This window comes from Carettochelys insculpta, chromosome 8 (genome assembly GCF_033958435.1).
Source record: "Carettochelys insculpta isolate YL-2023 chromosome 8, ASM3395843v1, whole genome shotgun sequence".
Taxonomy (NCBI): domain Eukaryota; kingdom Metazoa; phylum Chordata; order Testudines; family Carettochelyidae; genus Carettochelys; species Carettochelys insculpta.
In genome coordinates this window covers 57,246,601-57,269,744 of record NC_134144.1, presented here as the reverse complement: position 1 = coordinate 57,269,744, position 23,144 = coordinate 57,246,601, and the positions used below count along the sequence as shown (strand labels likewise).

At 43.8% G+C, this 23,144-nt stretch overlaps 1 protein-coding gene across 1 annotated transcript in view; it reads left to right on the top strand.

Moving 5' to 3' along the window:
- The first annotated feature begins 2,704 nt into the window (after positions 1 to 2,704).
- The window catches only part of THSD7B (thrombospondin type 1 domain containing 7B), a 440,276-nt gene continuing 419,836 nt past the window's right edge, over positions 2,705 to 23,144 (top strand). Inside the window, exon 1 of the mRNA XM_075001414.1 lies at positions 2,705 to 2,843. Within this exon, the coding sequence (XP_074857515.1) occupies positions 2,705 to 2,843 (139 nt within the window). The remainder of the gene's footprint in view (positions 2,844 to 23,144) is intronic.

Sequence of the window (23,144 nt, the reverse complement as noted above, 5' to 3'; positions counted from 1 at the left end):
CTGGGTTTAGCAGGCCAGTGCTCAAACCACTGAGCTATCCCTTCTCCATAACATCATACATGGTGGTTGTGATTCTGGGGAATCACAGAAAGGTGGTGCTCCTCAATACTGATTGTGGAGTGAGGAGACAGTCCAGATGAGTGATAGTATACACAGAGTTAATTATAGCATGGCCTGCATTAGAGCTGACCAAAACTTTCTCAAGGAACGAAACTTCACCAGATAGTACTGTTTTGTCAAACCTGACATGTTTCACAAGAACAGTTTGGATTTGATGAACCCTAGGTTAATCACATACAGGTTTATGTTGGAAACCTGCCTGGTGAGCTGGAAGAGATCCTGAGCTTCCAGGGTATGAAACTGTGGGGCAGCCCCAATGTGCATTGCTTCAGGAACAGGGATCCATCATTCACTGCCCTGAGACAACCTTGCTGTGCCAGGAATTCTAGGCTTGCTGCCTCAGAGCTGGCAGCCTCAAAGCCATGGGAACCTCAGCTCAAGCAAGGCTTGGCTCCTGACTTAGCAGTGGGGAACCTTTTAAAACCCTGAGAGTCCCACCTCTCACATTTTGTTTTATTTTTTTTCCTTGACCTTCTTTTTTGTTTAAACGTGAAGCTTTAATTTTGAAATTGAATAAAAGCTTTTCTGGGGCTTCCCTGGGCATGAATATGTATGTGCATGTGTTTTCACTAGCTCTACCTAGAGTTGCTATCTCTTTTTAAAACTCTCAGGCTACGTCTACACGTGCCCCAAACTTTGAAATGGCCACGCAAATGGCCATTTTGAAGTGTACTAATGAAGCGCTGAAATGCAAATCCCATCAGCTCATGGGAATAAGGGGACTTTGAAGTAGGCGGGGTCCTTTGGAAAAGGAGCCCTGTCTGGACGAGACGCGCGGCGGCAATCCGCGGCAATTTCGAAGTGCCGCTGCCGCCCGCATGCTAATGAAGCGCTGAATATGCATTTCAGCGCTTCATTAGTAAACTTCGAAATGGCCATTTGCGTGGCCATTTCGAAGTTTGGGGCACGTGTAGACACGGCCTCAGAGGGGTAACCGTATTGCTCTGTAGCTTCACAAATAACAAGCCGTCATCACTGGATTCACATCCTTCTTCCAAAGAGCAGGCTCACTTCTGTGCAAGGCCCAAGTGGCTTCTGGGGGTTAATTAACACAGTGCAAACATGCTTACAAGGTGATTTATGGTCCTTTGTTCTTCTTGTAAGCTTTAGAATTTAGCTCTCACCAAGGGACTGAGACTTGCTCACCCCACCTTAAATTCAGGTGCAGTGTTTGTTTTTTATCTTGAGTCCTACAGTTAACCCCAATACATAGTGGAGTAGTCCATGATTACAGTAAGCCTCTTGCATTCCACACATTTGCCTGTGTAAAAGTTCAACTTGATTTCTCTTTAGGTTTTGCAATGCAGATAAAATATAAAAACAATTTAAGCTAAATAGATACAGCACTGTATCCTTCACACTAATTAGTCTATCTAATTAATTATAATTATAATTACATGAGTTTATCACAATAGAAGCTGATTGAATAACTTCAATAAAGCTCCAAATTAAAAGTTTTAGTGCATATCCACTATGTTCAGGTTTCTTTGCCTTCTTATCAAGAACTATGCTGTGCATATTGTGTTGTATATGTATTGTAATAATGCTGCTTTTGTATAAGGCTGGAAATGGAACTTCAGAACTAAATTTCTTCTGTCTGATAAATGTTAATGAAAGGCACCAAATGATGCCAATAGCATAAATATGACAATAACCTTGCAGAAGAATCCTATCACTTGGCTATCCCTGTCCCAGAAGGGGAACTTTGAGTAGGAAATGTGTGACTAATAACCAGTTAAATGAAGAAATTCTTAAAAAATACATGCAAAAGCCAGTGTTATCTGAGAAATGGATGCAGTATACACTTGGTGTTGGGCAAACTGCAGTCCATGGGCTGCACATGGCTTATTAGGATAAGCTGCTGAAGGGTTGCCAGACAAGTTGTTTACCTTTCATCTGCAAGTATGGCTACCCACTGCTACCACTCGCTGTTCCCTGCCAATGGGAGCTGCTGGAAACAGCAGCCAGTGAGGGGGCTGTAGGTTGCCTACCACTGGTCTAAACTCTAGGATTCACTTTCACATCAAAATTCTGTTCTTAGTTCTATTTCTAATGATATCATCTACATACATGATTTGGGTTGTCAGTGGATCTCTGAATACTGTATCTCACTGCCCTTAGCTTCGTGGAAATTGGGGTTAATACCCAGTGCAGAACTTGGCACCTTCAGCATGTCTCCATCCATGGGTTGTTTAACTATAAATAGTGGTGGATTAGTTAAAGATAAATAGATGGAAGAGAGAGAAAAAACGTTGCTTAAGGTTCTCACATGACCTATTACTGTGAAAACCTTGCATTTTAAAGTTGTGATACTAGCAGATTACTTTTTAAGAATGCACTGAGGCTTTGGTATAGCTGTCATTTTGGCTGATACTGAGAATTGAACCAGGAGCCTCCAGAACTAAAAGTGCATTATGAGCAAAAGTACCACTGTAAGGATCTCCACCATGAAAGGGGCTATGCAGTGTGAGCTGGCTAGCACTGACCCTGAAACTGATCACTTTGCCTTATTACAATGTATTTTTAGCCAACTAATTTTCTTTTTCTTTCAAATCTAGGACTCGAGCTGACAAGAGACTGAATTATGTTTTCGAGGGATATCTGGGTGTCTGCTCATTGGGCATGGCAGGGCATGAGGAATATCTTGCTTTTACTTGTGCTTTCAATGTTACAAGCAACTGATTTGGAAGCCAGGAAGGATCATCAATTTGTATGGAAAACAGGTAGGAATCAAAATATTCTTATTTGTTCACTTTCTGGTTCTTATGCTGTAAGAAGTCTGTTTCCTAGCTCTACTCTGGCTTCACCCTACAATGAAATTTCCAAAGAAAAATGGCCTTATGGAGTTTTCAGGTAGTTTTATATGTTTATATGCCCACATATATACATATTTCCCCCTCTATTCAGTTTAATCTATCTTCTTGTTCACTGAAATACTATATCCTGCAGTGACACTTTGTGTAGCTTGGGTTATAGGCAGCTAAAAGTAGAGTTTTGGGAGGGCATCACTGTGGACTCTGTCCTTGGAGGTAGTGGCACTTGCTGAATTGGTTCGTTTGGCCCATTTGTGGGTTCACTGTGGACAGGTAACAAAACCTTGGATAAATGGTTGAGCCATACCTGTCTGTTGGTACCTTAGTAAAGGCCACAAGGCTCTGACCTGTGGAGATTTGATCAGCCTCACTATTTTAAGTCTTTTAGTGGTCCATTATTTTCTTATGGTGAGAGATGGAGTTGAGATAAAGAGGGAGGCTTGATAGGAGATACATATTTCTGAGTAGTCACAGAGCAAGCTAATACGAGAGTTTCCGACGTTGTTGAGAACAGGAGCATGAAAAGGTTTGCTTCCAAAATCAGCGCTATGTGCAGTTTCAAGATGTCCAGTGGTGGAACTGGGGCTGTCCTGCAATGAATGTGCTTTGCTTCCTTTCCTGTCTGAAGCCAGAAGGGACTTATTACACATGAAGAGAAAGCTGGTCTGGAGAAGCTCCTTGGACTGGACAGGCAAAAGAGAGAAACTACTGAGAACCAGGGAAGTTTAGGTGTTCCTAGGTAGATTTGTTAGGAAACATCGGTATATCTGATGTAGTGGGTCTTTGCCCATGAAAGCTTATGCCCCAAAATATCTGTTAGTCTATAAGGTGCCACAGGGTTTCTTGTTGTTTTTGAAGATACAGACAAACTTGCCTGCTACTCTGATATCAGTACATCAGGTTCAAGGAAGAACAGAGCTGGCAACTAAGTTGTTGGAGCTGTAGGAAGTCAGAAGGAAGTCCTGGCCATTCATAACTTAGAGGTCATACCCTCATTTTTCATAGCTGGAGTAGAGGAGAATGGGTGGACAGGACTACTAGAGAGAAGAGAATCAGGAGGAATTTCACACAGCTACAAGTGTCAAGTGGATACTAGGTCTTCCATGTGGAAACTGTGGAATATTGTTCTCAAGAACCAGGGGGTCTAAGAGGAAGGGAGAGATGTATGAGATGCACCTGTGGATGGTAGCTCTGCCCAACCACTAAGAAAATCAGTTTTAACTGCAGTTCCCTCAACTGTCCAAGGAAGTCAGTCCGTCCTTGTTGAAGATTGTACACTCAAAGGAATCAAAAGAACATTCTGCAAAGGATAAGTAGACGACAAGATGGTGTGCTGTCAGCCCAGAACCAAGACATGAGACATCACTCACATGAGACTGGCTGGATTTCTGAAGTGAGTGGTCAAGGATCCAGTGGTGATGGTTCAATCGAGCATTAATGATAGATCACAGATAAGACATGACTTCAGGGAACTCGGAAGTGTGCTTAAGAAGAATTTCCAAGTGATCTTCTTTGGTATTTTCTGCTCCTGAGCGTGAAAGGGAGACGGAAAGCAGAAGATTCTAAAAATAAACTTCTGGTTAGGTAAGCGAAAAGGGGTCTCAGCAGAAATGGAACCAGTCTCACCAAAAACAGGATGGTCAGAGTACTCAAGAGCGTGTTAAACTAAAATAACACAAGGGGAGGAGTGAAACGAAGGAAGATATGAGCCTCAGTTAATGGAGAATCAAGAAATTGAGAACATTATTAATTGGGTAACCAATTGATGTAAAGAGAAGAAATTATTTAATTTCAAATATACCAATGCTAGGAGCCTGTTATGAATGAATGCCTGTAAAGGATTAACTCAGACAGAGTGGGTTCTCTGCTGGCAAGCTGCCAGGTGAGCCAGTGGGAAGAAAGTGGGATCTTTTGAACTGAAGCAGTTACCTGCTGAGGAGTCTTAATGGGACAAGATGGAGTAGTACGTTTTGACTGGAAAATCGATCATCTAGTACCCAGTTCTATTAAAAAAAAAGAGAGAGAGAGAGAGAGAATGGTATTGGGCCGGGGGATGGTTATTTGGGAAAACACAGGCCTGTTAGGTTGACCCCAATTTTATGCAAGGCCTTGGAACAAATTTTTGAAAAATAAAGTACTGAAGAACATAGAGGTAAATGGTAACTAGGAAAAAATATACCATGGTTTTGCAAAAGGAAGATTGTACGAGGCCAACTAATCTTTCTTTGAGATAATTCTACATGGGAAATAATTATTTAAATGTGAGAAGATGGTTATTAAGATGAGAATTGTAAAGGCGAGGAAGTACATAAAGGGCGTATTACTGTAGATCATACTGGAAGGTGAACTGTCAGGCTGGAGGGAGATTACTTGTGTAGTTTCTCAGGGCCTGGTTTTGGGATCAATCTTATTTAATATGTTTGTTACTGACCTTGGCACAAATAGTGGTGTGCTAATACAATGTGCAGGAATTGCTAATACAGAGAACTGCATTAGTAGCAGCGAGGGTGACAGCTGCTCCAGGCTTGGGGGCAAGGTGGGAGAGGAGCCTGCCTCCCCATCCTGGGAGGAGCAGGGCTGTGGGTGGAATGGTCGAGGCTTAGAGAAGTCAGCCGTACTCCCCCAGCGCTCTGTCAGAGCAGCACACGAAGTGGTGCCATATCACTCTGTGGCGTTTCAGAAGGGCCTAAGATTTTGGACAACCTTGTAAACTGGGGTAATAGAAGCTTGTATGAAATTTATTAAAGCAAAGTGTGAAGTCAGATACTTAAAGTAGAACAGCAAGAATTTTTGCTGTCAGCTGTAGACACATCAGTTGAAAGAGATGGAGGAGAAAGAGCCAGGGGTACTAGCTGACCACATGAAGACTGAGCTGTCAGAGAGATGCTACCATGAAAAAGGCCGATGCAATCATGCAATGCCTCAGGTGAGGAATTTCCAATAGAAATAGGGAAGTGTTACTACTGTTATACTGGGAACTGGCAAGATTTAATCTGGGATACAGTGTACAGTTCTGGTCTCCCATATTCAAGAAAGATAAATACAAACTGAATCAGGCACAGAGAAGGCCTACAAGGACAATCAGAGAAATGGAGAGCCTCTCTTACAAGAGGAGACTCAAGGAGCTTGGCTTCTTTTCATTATGCAAATGAACACTGAGAGGAATATATGATTGCTTTCTATAAATACATCAGGGGAATAAACAGAAAAGGAAGCTGAGGAATTGTTTAAGTTAAGCACCAACACTGGCTCAAGAATAAAGGGATATAAATCATCCATCAACAAATTTAAGCTTGACATTAGATAAAGGTTTCTGACCATCAGAGGTGTGATGTTCTAGAACAGACTTCCAAGGGGAACAGTGGGTGCAACAAATATAACTGGTTTCAAGACTCAGTTTGAAAAGTTTATGGTTTATCAGTTTTGATACATTTATCAGTGTGATGAAGTTTCCTACAATAGCATGTGGCTCAGCTGTGACTGCAATTAGCAAATGCAGTAAACTCTTTCATATCTGGCAGCTCTGGTTGCCAGATATTCAAATATTCTGGATAACAGACAGATATACCTAGCAATGCATAACACTACAGCAAAACAAGATTAGATACTGAGAAACAAACAAAAATGTTTGCAGAGCACTTTATTTACCAACAACATTAGTACTGTACTCTGTAAACTTTCACTGTATTTGCTGCATTTATTTGTATTTACTTTCAATATACTGTATTTATGGACAACGTAACTAAAATTTACTTATGGATGAAATGCCGGTTATTTGGGAGTTCTGGATAATAGAATACTGGATATGAAAGAGTTTACTGTATCTCCAGTGTCTGAAATAGAACATTAGGTGGAAGAAGGCTCTTACTACAGTGAATTTTCTCTCAGGGGTCTGGTTGCTGACCCTCACTGACATGCTCAATGTCTAACTGATTGACGAATTAGGTCAGGTTAGTGTATCTTCCTAGGTCAGATTGGCAGAGGTCCTTCCTTAACTCTTGCTGGTTCACACGTCAGTAAATGATGGTTAGGTTGTGATGAGATATCTTTAAATAATTATTTGAGGATTTCAGTGCCTCAATTATGAGCAGTAGGGGGTGAGGTTATGTAGCTCATAATGTGCAGGAGACAGTGTCGGTGATCATAGTGATTCTTTCTGGCCTTGAGATCTATAAATCTGAGGTGTTGGGTATGGTATGAAATGGCCTGGGGAAAGTGATCAGCGTGTGAGATGGGTATAAACCATCCCATGTTGTCGCACTTTCAGGGCCCTTGGCCAGGACCCAGTAGAGGAGAAGGCCTCAGGTTTTGCTACCTGTCCTACATTCCCCTTCTCCTACCCCTGCAATGAGCAGGACTAGGAGGTTACCAATAAGCAAGCTGACCCAACTGAACCCCATTTTTGGTGGTCCTGGATGTACTGAACCAAAAGAGACTGGCCCTGACAACTGAGCCTGCTGATTGAACAGACAACTCCACTACACTTTGGAAGGTAGAATGTATAAGAACAAAACAAGTCCTTATTTTTATTTTATGTCAGTCTAGTTCTGTAATGTATTGTATGGTAAGTCTTTAGAGGTGTAAATAAAATGCTTATTAAATGTTAACTTTTGCTTGTTTCCGATTGACAAAGAATTATTAAACTCTTGATTGCCTTAGAAAGTATGTTGTAGAGACAGCAATAGAGGGGTTCAGCGATTTTTCATGAAAGTGCACTTCTGTCATGAAACCCCAATGAAAATTATAGAACTGTTCTTGTCAAGGTGCTTGTGCCCCTGTGACTAAATACATCCTTTCCCAAGCAGAAGTAATTTTTTTTAAACAGGTTTATAATGGCTGACAAAATTCAGGAATCAAGGTTCATTCACAATATTCCTCTATATTTCTTGGGAAATGCTGTTTATTGCTGAACATTCAGGATGCATGCACTGGCTGTGTAAACCCAGGGTTGTGAGTTCAATTTGTGAGGAGGCCATTTAGGGTCTGGGGCAAATAGATTAAAAAAAAAATCTGTAAGAACTGATGCTTGGTCCTGCCAAGAGGGTAGGGGACTGGACTCGGTGACCTCTCAATGTCCCTTACAGTTCTATGAGATGTGTATGTATCTGTGCGTTCCTGTGGCCATCAAGAAATGTCCCTAGTGGTGTCTTTGGCTCCCCATATAATCCACATATATATAACACGTAAAATCTGAACCTTCCAAAGAGGCTTCGGAGGTGGGAAGGGAAGTGATAGCACAGGCACCCAATTCACATCACTGGTTCATTGGAAAAATTGCATAATTTTTACAATATGGAACCAACAGTAATTTTAGCAATGAGTTCTTTCTGGTTAAATGTTCAGTGCACCTCAGAATGATTTTCTCGCTAGTCTAAAAGGAAAGACAGCTAAAAATCAACAAAGGGCTTAGTGGAAAATTTAATCCAGAATTCAATGTTTTTTTAATTTAACAGATTACACCCACAAGGCCTAATACCCTCTTGTAAAGACCGTCTTATTGGCTTACTGAAAATTTGTTAATTTCCTACTATTTGTCTAGAATCAGGAGGTGAAACCAATGGGAGTTTTGCCATTGAGTTCAGTTGCTCAGGATATTATCCAGGGAGTCTTATTGCTGGCAGACCAGGACAAAAATATTTGGCAGCTAAAATTAGTGAACTCAGATTAAAATAGAAGCTGAAAGAGACTAATTAGTATAGTTGGATAATTCTTCAACTATTTAAGTGAGACTGTCATCAGTGAGCCAAACCTCCTTCAGTGACAAACTAAAAATAGAAATATTGACCAAAGAAGAAAACAAACTATTCTAGGAGAGAGAATGGTGTAACAAAAATGTGACAGGTATGCAAGTTACTGCAATTGTAACAAATCTAGACCTTAAACAGTTAGGTCCATTGCATTACTCATGAGGAAACAATGGAGATTCAGACTGAGAGAGAAAGGAACTTTGAATGCACCATCATTCTGGAAGAATAACTTGCATTGTAGATAATCTGAAAAACATACTTAATCCTGCAGGATATACTATTAATTTGCAAGTATGTGTAGGTTGCAGGAAGCTAGGTTTTGTGAGACATAAATTTAATTGCTGATGGTGATCAAAAATCTTCCTTTAGAGTTGTTACCAGCATTTGAGAGGAACATACAAAATTAGTTTGGTGTTTTTTTAAATCATTAGCTCTTCAGGAATGAACCATAATGGAAAAGTTATGAAATCCACTTTACAGTTAATGTTCCCCAATGCAGTGATGGGTAACCTAGGCGAATGAGTGGGCTGCATAAGACTGTGGGCCAAAAGATTGTTGTAACCAAGATGGTTTCCTGGGATAGATAGTTTTGTTAACTGCATTTATGTATCTAGAATATGCAGCATGTGCCAGTCGAACTGTAGCAGTACTTTGAGTGGATGCAGAAGGAGCACATGGATCTTGTAGGCCGTGTCTACACTAGCCCCAAACTTCAAAATGGCCACGCAAATGGCCGTTTCGAAGTTTACTAATGAAGCGCTGAAATGCATATTCAGCGCTTCATTAGCATGCGGGCGGCCGCCGCGCTTCAAAATTGACACACTTCGCTGCTGCGCGGCTTGTCCCAACAGGGCTCCTTTGTGAAAGGACCCCGCCTACTTCGAAGTCCCCTTATTCCCATCTGCTCATGGGACCAGTTTGTTTGCTCATGGGATAGTTTGTTTTCTTCTTTGGACAATATTTCTATTTTTAGTTTGTCACTGAAGGAGGTTTGGCTCACTAATGACAGTCTCACTTAAATAGTTGAAGAATTATCCAACTATACTAATTAGTCTTTTTCAGCTGCTATTTTAATCTGAGTTCGCTAATTTTAGCTGCCAAATATTTTTGTCCTGGTCTGCCAGCAATAAGACTCCCTGGATAATATCCTGAGCAACTGAACTGCTCCCATCTGCTCATGGGAATAAGGGGACTTCGAAGTAGGCGGGGTCCTTTCGAAAAGGAGCCTCGTCGGGACGAGCTGTGCAGCGGCGAGCCGTGTCAATTTTGAAGCGCGGCGGCCACCCGCATGCTAATGAAGCGCTGAATATGCATTTCAGCGCTTCATTAGTAAACTTCGAAATGGCCATTTGCGTGGCCATTTCGAAGTTTGGGGCTAGTGTAGACACGGCTGTAATGTCCTGTGCAATCAGCATGCCCTTGCTTTTGGTGTGTGACACTTTTGTAATACCGTCGGGGGAGGGGAAGAGAAAAAACAATGTGGATGAAAACCAGCAGAATCTGTCAACCCTGTGCATGGGCAATGGAGAACAAAATATATCGCGGACTACACACAAAACCCCAGTCAGTTGCATGCGGCCCTTGCGCTGCAGGTTGCTCACCATTGTCCTAATGAAGAAGGAACCTTTGAATGGTTAATGAATATGTGTATGCAGTTATGGGTAAGACCAAAAAGGCCCTTTTTTGTTTTATTTTCATGTGTTTTTGCCATAGTTTACCAGTTTCATTTCAGAATGGTCAGGTGCTAATTTGAAAGTCCTTTTGACTTATTTGTTAAAATATACTTTCTCACTTAAATACACAAAATGTTAAAATGGGTCTGAATCTTTTTTTGTCAAAAGACTGACTTTTTAAGGGACAAGTAACAGTCTTGCAGAAGATAAGAATGAAAATCCATCCAAGATGATCAGAGCTCACTACATGAGGAAAATAATAGGAAAAGAAATACTTTTAAATTACTTTCATATTGTGGTGGTATGGGGGTTTCATGATGCTTGAGACTCAGCTAAGTTGATCTGCTTTTGACCACTGAATTCTTGAAGCAGTTACTAAATTCTTGCTTGTCTCTTACTTTTCGGACTCCTGACCCTTTTTTAAATGTAGGCATCACTTTAATGTTACAATTCAGGCACATTGGAATAAAACAGAGCACTGTTTAAATTCAATTAGTTATGTTGATAGGTATGTCATCACTATTTAAGGCTGAAATTGTCTTACTTTTTAAACCCGTTTTTTATCACTCATAATATTTACAATGTCTTTTGGGTTTAAAGTTTTCTATGTTTTTGTAACAATAAGCAGTACTGTAGCACCTCAAAGACTAACAAATTTATTGGCTAATGATCTTCCATGAGTGGATGACCTAGAAATGACTTTTGAAGGTTTGACCAAAAAAAGTTCAGCTCTCTTTGAGCTGTTTTACACTTCTGTTAAATAATCAGCAAACATATCTAATGACAACACAAGAAACCACATCTTCTTCCTTATGTTTTTCTCAGAAGTTTTGCAAGTTAAAGGAGCTACTTGTATGTGTCCAGTCCAGTTTAGAAAAAGAGCTGCCTGAAAAATTGCAGTAGAAACATAATGTTGATTAAACAAACAAAAGTTTGATTTTCTTTCTCTTCCCATTTTGCAACCAGTTTAAAAAGCCAGTTGGAAAATGGATTAAAATAAAAATAAAATAGTCTGTTATCTTTAAAATATAATTTAAATACACCTCCACTAGATAAAGTATATAGATATGTTTGGGCCAGCAGATGACTGAAGCTTTTGAGTGTTAAACAAACAGAAAAAATAATCTGGGAATTAGGCACTAATGTGGGGAACATCTGCTGAATGGAACAATTCTCCAGCAAACTGATCAGAAAACATATTTTGGGATTATTATCAGGAAGAGATGCCTTCATTTTTTCTGCAGCTTGTAGTGGGTTGAACACTAGATTGTAATGGCAGAGGCCGTGTCTACACGTGCCCCAGACTTTGAAATGGCCACGCAAATGGCCATTTCGAAGTTTACTAATGAAGCGCTGAAATGCATATTCAGCGCTTCATTAGCATGTGGGCGGCAGTGGCACTTCGAAATTTACGCGGATTGCTGCCACGCGGCTCGTCCAGACGGGGCTCCTTTTCGAAAGGACCCCGCCTACTTCGAAGTCCCCTTATTCCCATGAGCTGATGGGAATAAGGGGACTTCGAAGTAGGCAGGGTCCTTTCGAAAAGGAGCCCTGTCTAGACGAGATGCGCGGCGGCAAGGCGCGTCAATTTCGAAGTGCCGCTGCCGCCCGCATGCTAATGAAGCACTGAATATGCATTTCAGCGCTTCATTAGTAAACTTCGAAATGGCCATTTGCGTGGCCATTTCGAAGTCTGGGGCACGTGTAGACGTAGCCAGAGAGAGAGAATGTGTAAAATCACCATATAAGTGATTAAGTAGAGTCGGGGTGGATTTAAGGTTGCTGTAGGGAAATCAAGTGCCCAAATGGCAGTGCTGATTGTGGAATTTCAGAAAAGGGAGAGAGGTAAACCTCATTTCTGACCTCCAAGTTGTGCTGGCTTTCTTGCTCCTTTTTCCTCCTTTGACTTTGATTTCTCTTCTCTTTTTATAGTTTTTATCCTTTTCTGTCTCTTTTCCTTTGTACCCCTTGTGGCATACCTACTACTTGCCCTATCTTTGCTCACCTTGTTTCCCCCATCTCTTTTCCTTGCTTCCTAATTTTCTCTCTCCCCTCACCTATCACAGTCACCTACCTTCTAGGAAATTTTAAGATACCATAACAGACGTTTTCATAATTACAGGATTGTACTCTCTCATGCTGCTCATTGGTTTGCATCCCTCTGGCTTCTAGCCCTTTTTTGCTCTTGCTAGCCCTGTTCCATTTACTCTTTAAGCACTGCCCTTCTTGTAACAACAGCCCAGCTGGGTCCCATGCTACAAAGGAGGCACCTACCTGCTTTATATCTCCCTCTCATGCAGCCAAACTGCAAAGAGTGTCTGCCAGGGAGCCATGTATGGTTGTGGAGGTGGCATTGCTGACAAAAAAAAACAACCAAACTTGCCAGATAATATACTCTCTTCAAAAAGAAGTTGTGAAACAATAATTTATTGAGGTATGGGTGCTATGCCCTGAAAAAAAATCCACTAAAGAAAGGGATGGGGAGTTAGAAACAGTTTAAAAGATTTTCTTTTATTCCTGAAAATAATTCTGTCTACTGCTGCTGCTGCTATAGCTAGCTAGACGAGCTGCAGAATGAATGAATATTTTGTTGTGTATGTATCTGTTAATTTTGGTATTCTTGTACGTGAGAAACTATTTCAATAGTTCTTTTACCCAAAGTCTATATATCTTTGAATATGTTTCTCTAGCAAACTTTAAGTGCATAATAGGTGGTGTTTTAAACTGGATTACACTGGAGATTTTTGCACTAATCTTTTAATACTCCATTTCCCTCCCTTACAATAGCAGTTTTGAAAAATAGGACTGCTTTGTTATTGTTAGGGCAGGGGAAAGTATGAGTTAGCCATCTTATCCTTTTTCTTTTCTTTATAGTTACTATGGGAACAGAACTTTGGGTCAAACCAGCAAATCTGTGTATGTGGTTTCTTTTAAATTGTTCCTTTTTTAAAGACAGATTGTTATTGGAATTGTAGTACTCTTCATTCAGCTTCGTTGGTTTTCATTGATGTGCATATTTTGCTCCCAAAAGGCACACATTAGCTACGTCTACACTGGGATGCTACATCGAAATAGCTTATTTGATGTAGTGAAGTCGAAATAAGCTATTTCGATGAATAGGGTCTACACATCCTCCAGGGCTGGTGCCGTCGACGTTCAACGTCAACGTTGGACAGCACTACGTCGAAATAGGCGCTGCAGGGGAGCGTCTACACACAAAAGCGGCCCAAATCGAAATAAGGGTGCCAGGAACAGCTGCAGACAGGGTCACAGGGCAGACTAGCACTTCCGGGGCAACAGCTAGCCGCTCCCTTAAAGGGCCCCTCCCAGACACACTCAGCCTGCACGGCATGCAGTCTGCAGAGTCACAAGCACGCACGCCCCGTGAAGTACCATGGACCCCCAGCAGCAGCAGCCAGAGGCCCACACACCCGCCCCTGGAGGACCAGTGGCTGCCCTGCTCAGTGCCATGCAGGAGGCAGCTGAACATCTTTTATTTGAGGAAGATGAGCTGCCCCCAGGGGATGAGGAAGCAGCCCCAGACCTTGCTGCCCTCCCAGCCTCTCCCCGCTGCACATGCCACCAGCTGTGGAGATACCCCACGAGCACGGACTGGTGGGAGCAGCTGGTGCTCGGCGAGTGGGACAACGACCGCTGGCTCCGGAACTTCCGAATGAGCCGTCAGACATTCCTGGAGCTCTGCCAGTGGCTCACCCCTGCCTTACGGCACCAGGACACCCCCATGCGATGTGCCCTCAGCGTAGAGAAATGGGTCGGCATCGCTGTCTGGAAGCTGGCCACTCCAGACAGCTACCGATCTGTAGGGCAGCAGCTCGGCATGGGCAAGGCCACTGTCGGGGCTGTCCTCATGGAGGTAAGAGGACCCAGGGGGCGGGGGGGAGCCTTGGGGGGAGGGCCAGACAAACCGTGCACAGCCCTCACCAGTGCTCTCTCATGTCCTTGCCCTGCTCCTCCACAGGCTTGTGCGGCTTGGGACCCAGATGCTGCCATCGCGGGGCTTGCCAGTCTGGGCTTCCCAAATTGCTTCGGGGCTCTAGATGGGATGCATATCCCCATCAATGCCCCGGAGCACAGCAGAGGACGCTTCCTGAACAGGAAGCGATACCATTCCGTGGTCCTCCAGGCCTTGGTGGACAGCTGGGGCCACCTCTTGGACATTTATGTTGGCTGGCCGTGCAGCACCCACGATGCCTGGGTGTTCAGAAATTCGGGCCTGTGCCACCGGCTGGAGGCGGGGACCTACATCCCCCAGCGGGAGATCCCGTTGGGGGACATCACCATGCCCCTCTGCCTCATTGCAGATGCGGCGTACCCCCTCCGGCCCTGGCTCATGCACCTCTACATGGGCCATGTCACAGCCAGTCAGGAGCGGTTCAACACGCGCTTGAACCATGCATGCCAGGTGGTCGAGTGCACTTTTGGCCGCCTCAAAGGGCGCTGGAGGTGTCTCCTCACCCGCCTGGGTGCAGGGCTCACCAACATCCCCCAGGTTGTGGGCATGTGCAGCGCACTCCACAACCTGGTGGAGAGCAAGGGAGAGGCCTTCTTCCAGCGCTGGGTTGTGGAGGCTGGCAGGGCCGATGTCCAGCCACCCACTGCCCCCAGTCGCCAGGTCGACCCTGAGGGGATCTGGATCTGGGAGGCCCTGCGGGCCCATTTTGAGCAGGCTGCGGGGTGAACGCTGGCAGGGCCAGCTGCGGGTGAGCCACCCACTGCACCCCCCCTCCTCCACAACACTCCCTGCCCCCACGCCCACAACACAGAGAACCCGAGAGCACGCATACCCCCACACTTCTGTGCAATAAATGGAATTTTTTTTTGAAACAAAACTGTGCAAAGTGTATTATTAAAAGAAGAAGGGGGGAACTATGTACATGGGGGGCAGGTACTAAACAGGGGTAGAACAAAAACTATTTCCAAGGATGGGGGGAATATGCCCAAAGGAGGGGGCCCTTGGGGGGCAATGTCCTCGGCCACGCACCCCCTATTGTCCTGCACCTGGTGTTGAGGGGTGCGACCCACATCTGGGCTGGAGGCCCTGTCGAGGCTGGGTGGGGGCCAGGAGAACCGGCATATAGGGCCGGGCGGTGTCTGGAGGCCCATGGTCCCCCTCGGCGGCAGGCCTCAGGGCAGCTGATGGTGGAGGGACGGCAGGTGGAGTGGTGGGCAGAGTGGCAGGTGGGAGCCCAAGTGCTGCGCGATGTCCTGGAAGGTGCACATGAAGGCCCCCCAAGCCTCCTCGTGCGAGGCCAGCGCTTGCTCCTGGAGATGGAGCCACCGCTCCTCCACCTGCAGGCGCTGCTCGGACACCTCCAGCTGATGCCGGAAGGTGGTGAGCAGCTGGGGGGTCCGTGGACGCCCGCAGATGGCTCCGCTGCTGTTGGGCTCGTCCTGGGGCTGGTCCGTGCTCCGCCGAGGGGCTGGCCTAGTGGGATGGCCCCGGTGGGCTCTCTGGGACCACAGACGGCGTGCCGGTGCTCTCCAGGCCCTCCGATGGTGCAGCTGCGGAACAGAGGGGGGAAGAAGAGTGGAGACAGCCATTAGTCTGGGCCCTGACCCGTGGCCCTTGTTCCCCGCAGCCCCTCTGCTGCTGGTTCCCCATCCCTGTCCCCGTCCCCCAGAGATGCTGATGATGATGATGGGTGTCCAACCCCCCCCACCACAGGGGACCCTAGTTTCTGCTCCCTCCATCCCCAGGGATGGGGCATGGCACTGTCCTGCTGGGGGGCAGGGGCTAATGGACTCTTCTGAGGGACATGCCACTGCTGTCCTCGGGGCCATGGTCATCTGGGTGTGTGGAGGGCCCTGATCATGTCTCTTGTCCCCGCCTCTTAACCCTGGGGGTGTGCACGGGGGGGTACATACCTGACAGTCCGCTCCCATGGTCGGGGGACACCCATCGGGCAGACACCCTGCTGGAGCTGCGGGAGGAGAGGTCGATTTGGAGCCCCCTATTGCTGGAGGACTCCTCCTCCTTCTCCTCCAGTGTCCCAGGGGTGGGCTCCTGGGGGGGGCTCCTGGGGTGCAGGGCTGGCCTCCAGGGCGGACTCTGTCTCTGGGGCCTGCTGGGGCTCATCGGCCGAGGTGTCAACGGTGGCCGGTGGGAGGAGGAGGTATACCGGGGGCCCAGGATTTCCCTGAGCTCCCTGTAAAAGGGGCAAGTGACATGGTCAGGAGTGCGGGCAAGGTGACTCTGGGCAGCCAGGCCCTTGGCCAGCCGTGCGAATGCATCCGTGTTCCGCCTCTTGCTCCCCATTACCTGGAGCACCTCCTCCTTGCCCCAGAGCCCCAGGAGGTCCTGGATCTCGGCCTCTGTCCAGGAGGGGCCCCACTGCCTCTTCCCCCACTGGCTGGCAGGCTGGGAGCCCTGGGTCCCCTTGGGGGGGACCTTTGGGCACTTGGGGGGCTGGCTGGCTGCCATGGGTACTGGGTGTTGGGTTGGGGCTGGTGAGGATGTGCAGGCTGGGCACGTGGCTGTGCTGCTGCCTGCATGCGCTCTCAGCTTCCTGTACAGGAACTCAGGGGGCGGGGAGCTTTAAGGGGCTGCTGCACGCGGCGACCATAGAGCTCCGGGGCTGAAGAGAGCGTCTCTCAACCCCTCAGCTGATGGCCGCCAGGGAGGATCCCACTATTTCGATGTTGTGGGACGTGGATCGTCTACACGTGCCCTACTTCGACGTTCAACGTCGAAGTAGGGTGCTATTCCCATCTCCTGATGAGGATAGCGACTTCGATGTCTCGCTGCCTTACGTCAATTTCAACTTCGAAATAGTGCTCAGCACGTGTAGATGTCGCGGGCGCTATTTCGAAATAGCCAGCTAGTGTAGATGCGGTTAATGAGTGGTAAGAAAAACAGGGATGTTTTTCCTTTTTTTTCCCTTTTTTTAATTGAATGCAGCTGTTGAAAATATTTCTGTTGCTAGGTAAGAACACAACATTAAAAATGGATGGTCACATTCAGTGGAGTGCTTGGCTTAATTACTCTGCTGTACTTCAGAACTTCATAGTATTTTTGTAATAATTTATATCTCAAGTTAGCTTCAGCAAGGGTTTCACTCAAGAATTTAACTGAACTAATTCAATATATTGGGATAATGGCATTTTCATAAAACTGGTATCTGTTTAGAACAGAAAATTAATGTGAGGAGCCTATGCAAGAATATTTTCTTACTCATATAACATGGCTTTTGATGGCTTCTGGGGTCAAGAGTTGTTAAGTAAATCTCTCCACTGATTTTATAATTTTTCTAGGTTTCTAAAACATCTGTGGCCCAATCTCATTCCCTGTGAAATCTATGGAAGTGTTGCTATTGCTTCACTTTGAGCAGGATGGGACTGAAAATGGCAATGAGAAAGTGGGATTAGGAAAGCATAATGTATGACATCTTATCATTTTAGTTGTACTGTATGTTTTAAACTATCCCAGTAGATCACTGGTATCCACATTTTCTTAATTTTTTAGGCCTAAATGTTTTATCCTTGGTCTGCATAGAGTTCCCATGGAGATTCGTGGGAGTGGTGTACTTTTATGTTAAGGCAATGTTTGGTCCTCAATGTTCATGACATGTTTAACCCCCATCTGTCAATTTTGTCTGTATATTTGGGGTGGGGGGTGGGCTATCCTTTCATACAGACAGCTGTGAAGGTTATATAGAAATGCATCAAGGAAGTGTCATACTTCATTATTCCAGTGATTTAGTCTTGTTATGGGATTAAATTTAGAAAAGCACAATAAAAACCTAATTACTGTCATTCTAAATATATTGGTTCTATATGCTGTGGGATGGATGCAGTAGACAACTGTGTAAGTCCAGCCTCCTTTTCCATGGTGTGTTCTAGAAGGCTAGCCATGAAAAATCACTTTTGTAATTAGAACTTAATAAAAACTTTCTTGCTCAGAACACTAAGCCCTACTCCCTGTGCGATTAGTGGTTTCATTTCTTTCTCAGCAGTTGGGTAATGTTTATGGCTCCAGATGCTGTGTGAGTGATAAAGAGATTGATTAATTTCACTTGAAAGGGCATATGTTCAAAGAGAATCCAATTGGAACGCCAGGGACGAGGATCTGACATCTTTGCAGCACTAAGACTTGCAGGACTCGGTACCCGACAGTTCCCGAGAATAGTACTGGCAAACCAATGTAATTTATCTAGTCAGTACATTAAACATTTTGTTCTGCCCATTCATTGCAGAATTTTTTTCAGCTGTTTTCTTTTACAATGACTGCTTTTCAGAAGCTATTTATGATGATACTGTTTAGGACACCACCATTTCAGTCTACTGGAGACTTTAAAAAGGCAACTGGTGCCCATGTCATATTTTTTGACCATAAATATGTTCCGATTTTGGGTTTACATACTCTGGTAATAATGAAGTGATAAAACAGTACAAATTAGTGGCTAGCAGCTGAAGAACTATACTCAAATTAAATTTGTAATGATTCCCCAAAATGTATTATTTATGACCAACAGCTTCGTGTAGAAAAGTATTGCATATTAAATCATAGTTCAACATGTAATGTATGTCCTTGTATTTGAATATTTTGCTCACATTTTACATTAAGTCTTTTGTAGATTTTTTGAGTTATTTAAGATAAGTAATTTAAATAAAATTAAAAAATGTAAAGCATTCCTGGTGGTAGTTTAGAACTGATAAAACAGAGAACTACATGATAACTCGTGTATATCAAGAGCCACTCATATCTCACTTGAATTCTGCCAACTAATATATCACATTTTTAGGGTCTGATCTCTTTTGAACTGTTAGGTATAGTGATATATACTCTGTGAATGCTTTTTAATGATACAGTACTTTCTTCTAATCCCTGTAGGTCTATACTTCTAATTATAGCAAAGCTACTTTAGGGAAATTTTAGTAGGTATTAAGATATTACATTTTTCTGTTGCTTAGATCATGTACATTAGCTCATGATACAAAATCACATTACAGGCACAGTATTTTTAAAAACAACTTAATGATTTTTTAAAATAGGTGTTTTATATTAAGTGTACCTTACAATATATGATGTGACTTGTACTCATTCAAGATGACCAGCATAACACATTTTAAATATCTATGTTTGTGAGTAATGAACTCATGCTGAAATACCAAATTAATTACAGGACAATTTCTTTACTTCTCTATGGCTACGTCTACACGTGAAGCCAACATCGAAATAGGCTATTTCGATGAATAACGTCTACACGTCCTCGAGGGCTGGCAACGTCGATGTTCAACTTCGACGTTGCGCGGCACCACATCGAAATAGGCGCTGCGAGGGTACGTCTACACGCCAAAGTAGCACACATCGAAATAAGGGTGCCAGGCACAGCTGCAGACAGGGTCACAGGGCGGACTCAACAGCAAGCCGCTCCCTTAAAGGGCCCCTCCCAGACACAGTTGCACTAAACAACACAAGATACACAGAGCCGACAACTGGTTGCAGACCCTGTGCCTGCAGCATAGATCCCCAGCTGCCGCAGCAGCAGCCAGAAGCCCTGGGCTAAGGGCTGCTGCCCACGGTGACCATAGAGCCCCGCAGGGGTTGGAGAGAGAGCATCTCTCAACCCCCCAGCTGATGGCCGCCATGGAGGACCCAGCAATTTCGACGTTGCGGGACGCAGATCGTCTACACGGTCCCTACTTCGACGTTGAACGTCGAAGTAGGGTGCTATTCCGATCCCCTCATGAGGTTAGCGACTTCGACGTCTCGCCGCCTAACGTCGAAGTTAACTTCGACGTAGCGCCCGACGCGTGTAGCCGCGACGGGCGCTATTTCGAAGTTGGTGCCGCTACTTCGAAGTAGCGTGCACGTGTAGACACAGCTTATGTGTCAATTATACACAGTATCTGTTGCAATATAGTGGTGAATTAACACTACAGTACAGTATTTCCAGTCAAATTCAGATTCGGTGGGTATACATGTCAAGTGACATTAGGTATATGTAAGTATAACTGTATTTTAATTTCTTCGATTGAAATTTGAGATAATGTAACTAAACCCCTGATTTTTGCCAACACATTTGTGAGTAATCAGTTTACACATACTGTGCTTGAGAAGTTTGAGTTCTGCGGGATTACTCTGTGTAAATTTCAGAGTGTGCAATAATTGTAGGGGATTGAGGCCAAAAGTATGTGGGTAATGTAAAGATATTCTAGTACTTATTTCCAATGTTAAACCTCAAGAAATCTGATGGTGGTCATTATGACAGGCCACCCACCCCACAAAGCAGTGGAAAGGGCTAGAACAGGCCAGCATCCTATGATACACTATCTTCAGGAAGGAACAGTGGAGATGAGGGTGAATTCTCCAAGCAGCTTAGACATGTTGTGTTGATAGCAGCCAGTTAGACAAGGGCTGCAGGAAACACCCAAATTCAGGCCAAATATGACCAAAAATAGTTTATAAAACCTGGTTTGTGTCTATAATTTTCCCAGAAATGAACCACGGCAAACAAAAATACTTTCTTTTGCATTACAGCAAATTTATTTTTGGCAATTATCTGACTGTATTAAATATACATAGATAGATGGATATAGATAAAACCTGTTATACGGGCTAACTTCAAATGATGCCTTATCAAAATTAAAAGTGGCAATTGCTATCTTATGATCGTACAGTCTCTAAGAATTAATTCATGCCTCTTAGTCTACAAATAGGTGGTGAGGATATAGGTATAGATGGAAAAAAGGAAACTTACTGAGCTGTGACCGTCTGGATTGATTGAAATGGGGAGAATGAGGGTCATTGAAGATGGAGGAAATGATTACAGTAAATTTTGTGTCCTTATGGTCTTAGAAAACACACTGCTCAGAACCAATTTTTGTTTTCACATGAATTTGTATCTCCAAGTTAAGTCAACGTCTTGGTGCAGTAGATGGCAGAACTTAGCCTTACTCTGGAATTTTTGATACATATTGCTGTAACATATTTTTGTTAAGGTCCATCTCAGTTAGTTTTTTTGTATTTTGTTTTTTAAATCTCAAGGTGCTATTTAGTATAGTAATAGGATTTCAAGTTGGGCGGCTCCAATACTGAACACTTTCACATTTGGTATTTATTGATGGCAATTTGATGACTGACCTTTTCTAAAATATCTTTGAAAAAGGCAGACTGTGTGGATGAATGACAGTTAAGGATAAAAGAGCTACATCATTGGAATAAACTGGGTACAGGAGGAATTTCAGGGATTTAAGCACCCTTACAATTATAGCTAGCTTTTAAACAGTGTTTGAAAAAAGCCTTTGATTTCAAAGAAATGTGTGCACTTCTTGAAGGAATAGCACTCTGAAAAGAATAAAAAGTATCCTTGAAATATTAGTACAACAGCCCAGGAAAAAAAGAATCTTAATAGTTACAAACATGTTTGAATTTGGATTATTTTTTGCTGGTCTCTCTAAATTAATCTCATCAACCGATACAAAAGAGTAGAGCTTTTTTTTTAAAAAGTAAAATTTTACCATCACTATTTCACCTTCATGACTCTGACTTTTTTTGCCCTTGATGGGTTTTGAAATAGATGAGCCAGCTTTCAAAGCTCTCAAAATGACTTAATTACGGTTCACAAGGCACCAAATCAGATTTGCAGTACATTGATAGTGTGCAGAACAAACTAGCGAACAGATGCAGAAGTTGCTGATACTGGATACCACCATATTGGTTTATAAACCTATAGGTCAGGGGCTGAACTTAATTGTACCCCTTCATTTGCTATTTTTTGGGATAAATTTGTGCCTTGTAAAAGAGATTGTTTCTCTTTCTCTCACTCAATTTGTATGTGTATTTCAGGTATATTCACAAATTGTATTTCAAAAGCTAAAGCATCTGAGGTGGTACTTCACAATTCACTCAATGTAGTCTACAAGGAAATTAGATTGATAGGTTGAATATTAATTTCATATGCTATTTGAATATTAGCAAAGTTGATCACTAGTCCCTGTCAGCTGGAGAGTTACAGACAATTTTTGGCTTAAAATGAAATAAATCAACTCCAACAATCTGATAAAGCAATGAGAAAATACTAAAAAAAATCTGTCTAATCCACTAATACATCCAGTATAAAATGTATCCATGCATAACTCTTAAAACTATAAACCCCCAGGGACCTGAACTAGCTCTTTTCCCAAGGCATTTAAAATGTACACAGTGTCCACTCATATCAAAATCCCATTTCACAGATTGTGACCCTTTTGTCTAGGGCCTGTCTGGCTCTGTATGTGTTTACAGACTAACACGGCTACCTCTCTGTTTCTGTCTCTGGATGGAAAGTGACAAACCTGCTGTGGATGCTACAGCAACAGAAATAAGGCAAATAAGAGGAGGAAAGAATATGTAAATGTTCTTCTTCATCGAGTGTCCCTGTGGGTGCTCCACACTAGGTGTTGGGCTCGCCCGGTGCCGCAGATCAGAATTCTTCCAGCAGTTTCTCCTGGATCGCGCATGCGCCAGCGTGCGCCGCTCCCTTGCATGTCCCCGGCCACTTGCACGATCCAGTCCCCACCAGTTCCTTCTCAACCGCCATCGGCTGCAGACGGAATCCGCTCAGGCTACGGCCAGAGTCAGATTAGACAGTGTTTCTACGTGTAAATTGTTGTTTCTTTTTTTTTCAAAAAAAAAAAAAAAAAGAGGGAGAGGAGCGGAGAAGAAGAGTGGACGTGAAGGCCAGTAGGTCGCCTGCTGCCCTACAGGCCGGGGTCCGCGATTCGGGTAAACAGGCACGGATAAGGTGCTAAGTACCCTATTAACAGTAAAAGACTCACCAAGATGGCTT